At 28.0% G+C, this 565-nt stretch overlaps 1 protein-coding gene across 7 annotated transcripts in view; it reads left to right on the forward strand.

Moving 5' to 3' along the window:
- Positions 1 to 565, forward strand: part of TUT4 (terminal uridylyl transferase 4) — a 151,917-nt gene that overhangs the window by 58,936 nt on the left and 92,416 nt on the right. For all 7 annotated transcript variants that reach the window (XM_082428786.1, XM_082428789.1, XM_082428787.1 and 4 more), the window contains exon 4: positions 437 to 553. In XM_082428786.1, the coding sequence (XP_082284912.1) occupies positions 437 to 553 (117 nt within the window). The remainder of the gene's footprint in view (positions 1 to 436; positions 554 to 565) is intronic.

A 565-nucleotide genomic window follows, 5' to 3' on the forward strand; every position in this document is an offset into this window, starting at 1 on the left:
CTTTTGGAATTGTCTTCCATATTTGCAATTCATTCTTTTGAAATTCCCAATTTGAGGGTGAATTTTATTTTTTATGGTAATCAAAAAGACTGAAATTTTGAAACCAGTTTTTGAGACAGTGTTGGAATAAGACTAAATAATAATACTGCCTTTCTTATCTTACATTGGATTCTGAAGACTATATTATATTAGATAAGTATCAAACATATTTAGGATTATCATATCTTTTGAAATTAGTATATTATCTCCTATGATGACTATTTTGAAAAGGACAACTATCTCTTGGGTATATGAGTACTGAATTGTTTATTGAAAAGTACTCGTTCATTGCTTATTTTTGTCTCATATATTTACGTAGTTGTGTCCTTCACGTATATAGTTAAAATTTTACTTTTTTTTTGTTTTCTGAAAAAATGTTTTCAACTTTTTTTTTTAGCGCTCACCAGAATATACCAATTGCCGATATCTGTGCAAACTTTGCTTAATTCACATTGAAAACATCCAGGGAGCTCATAAACATATAAAAGAGAAACGACACAAGAAAAACATTTTGGTAAGTCTTTTT

Source organism: Balaenoptera physalus (genome assembly GCF_965194825.1).
Source record: "Balaenoptera physalus genome assembly, chromosome: 1".
Lineage (NCBI taxonomy): Eukaryota > Metazoa > Chordata > Mammalia > Artiodactyla > Balaenopteridae > Balaenoptera > Balaenoptera physalus.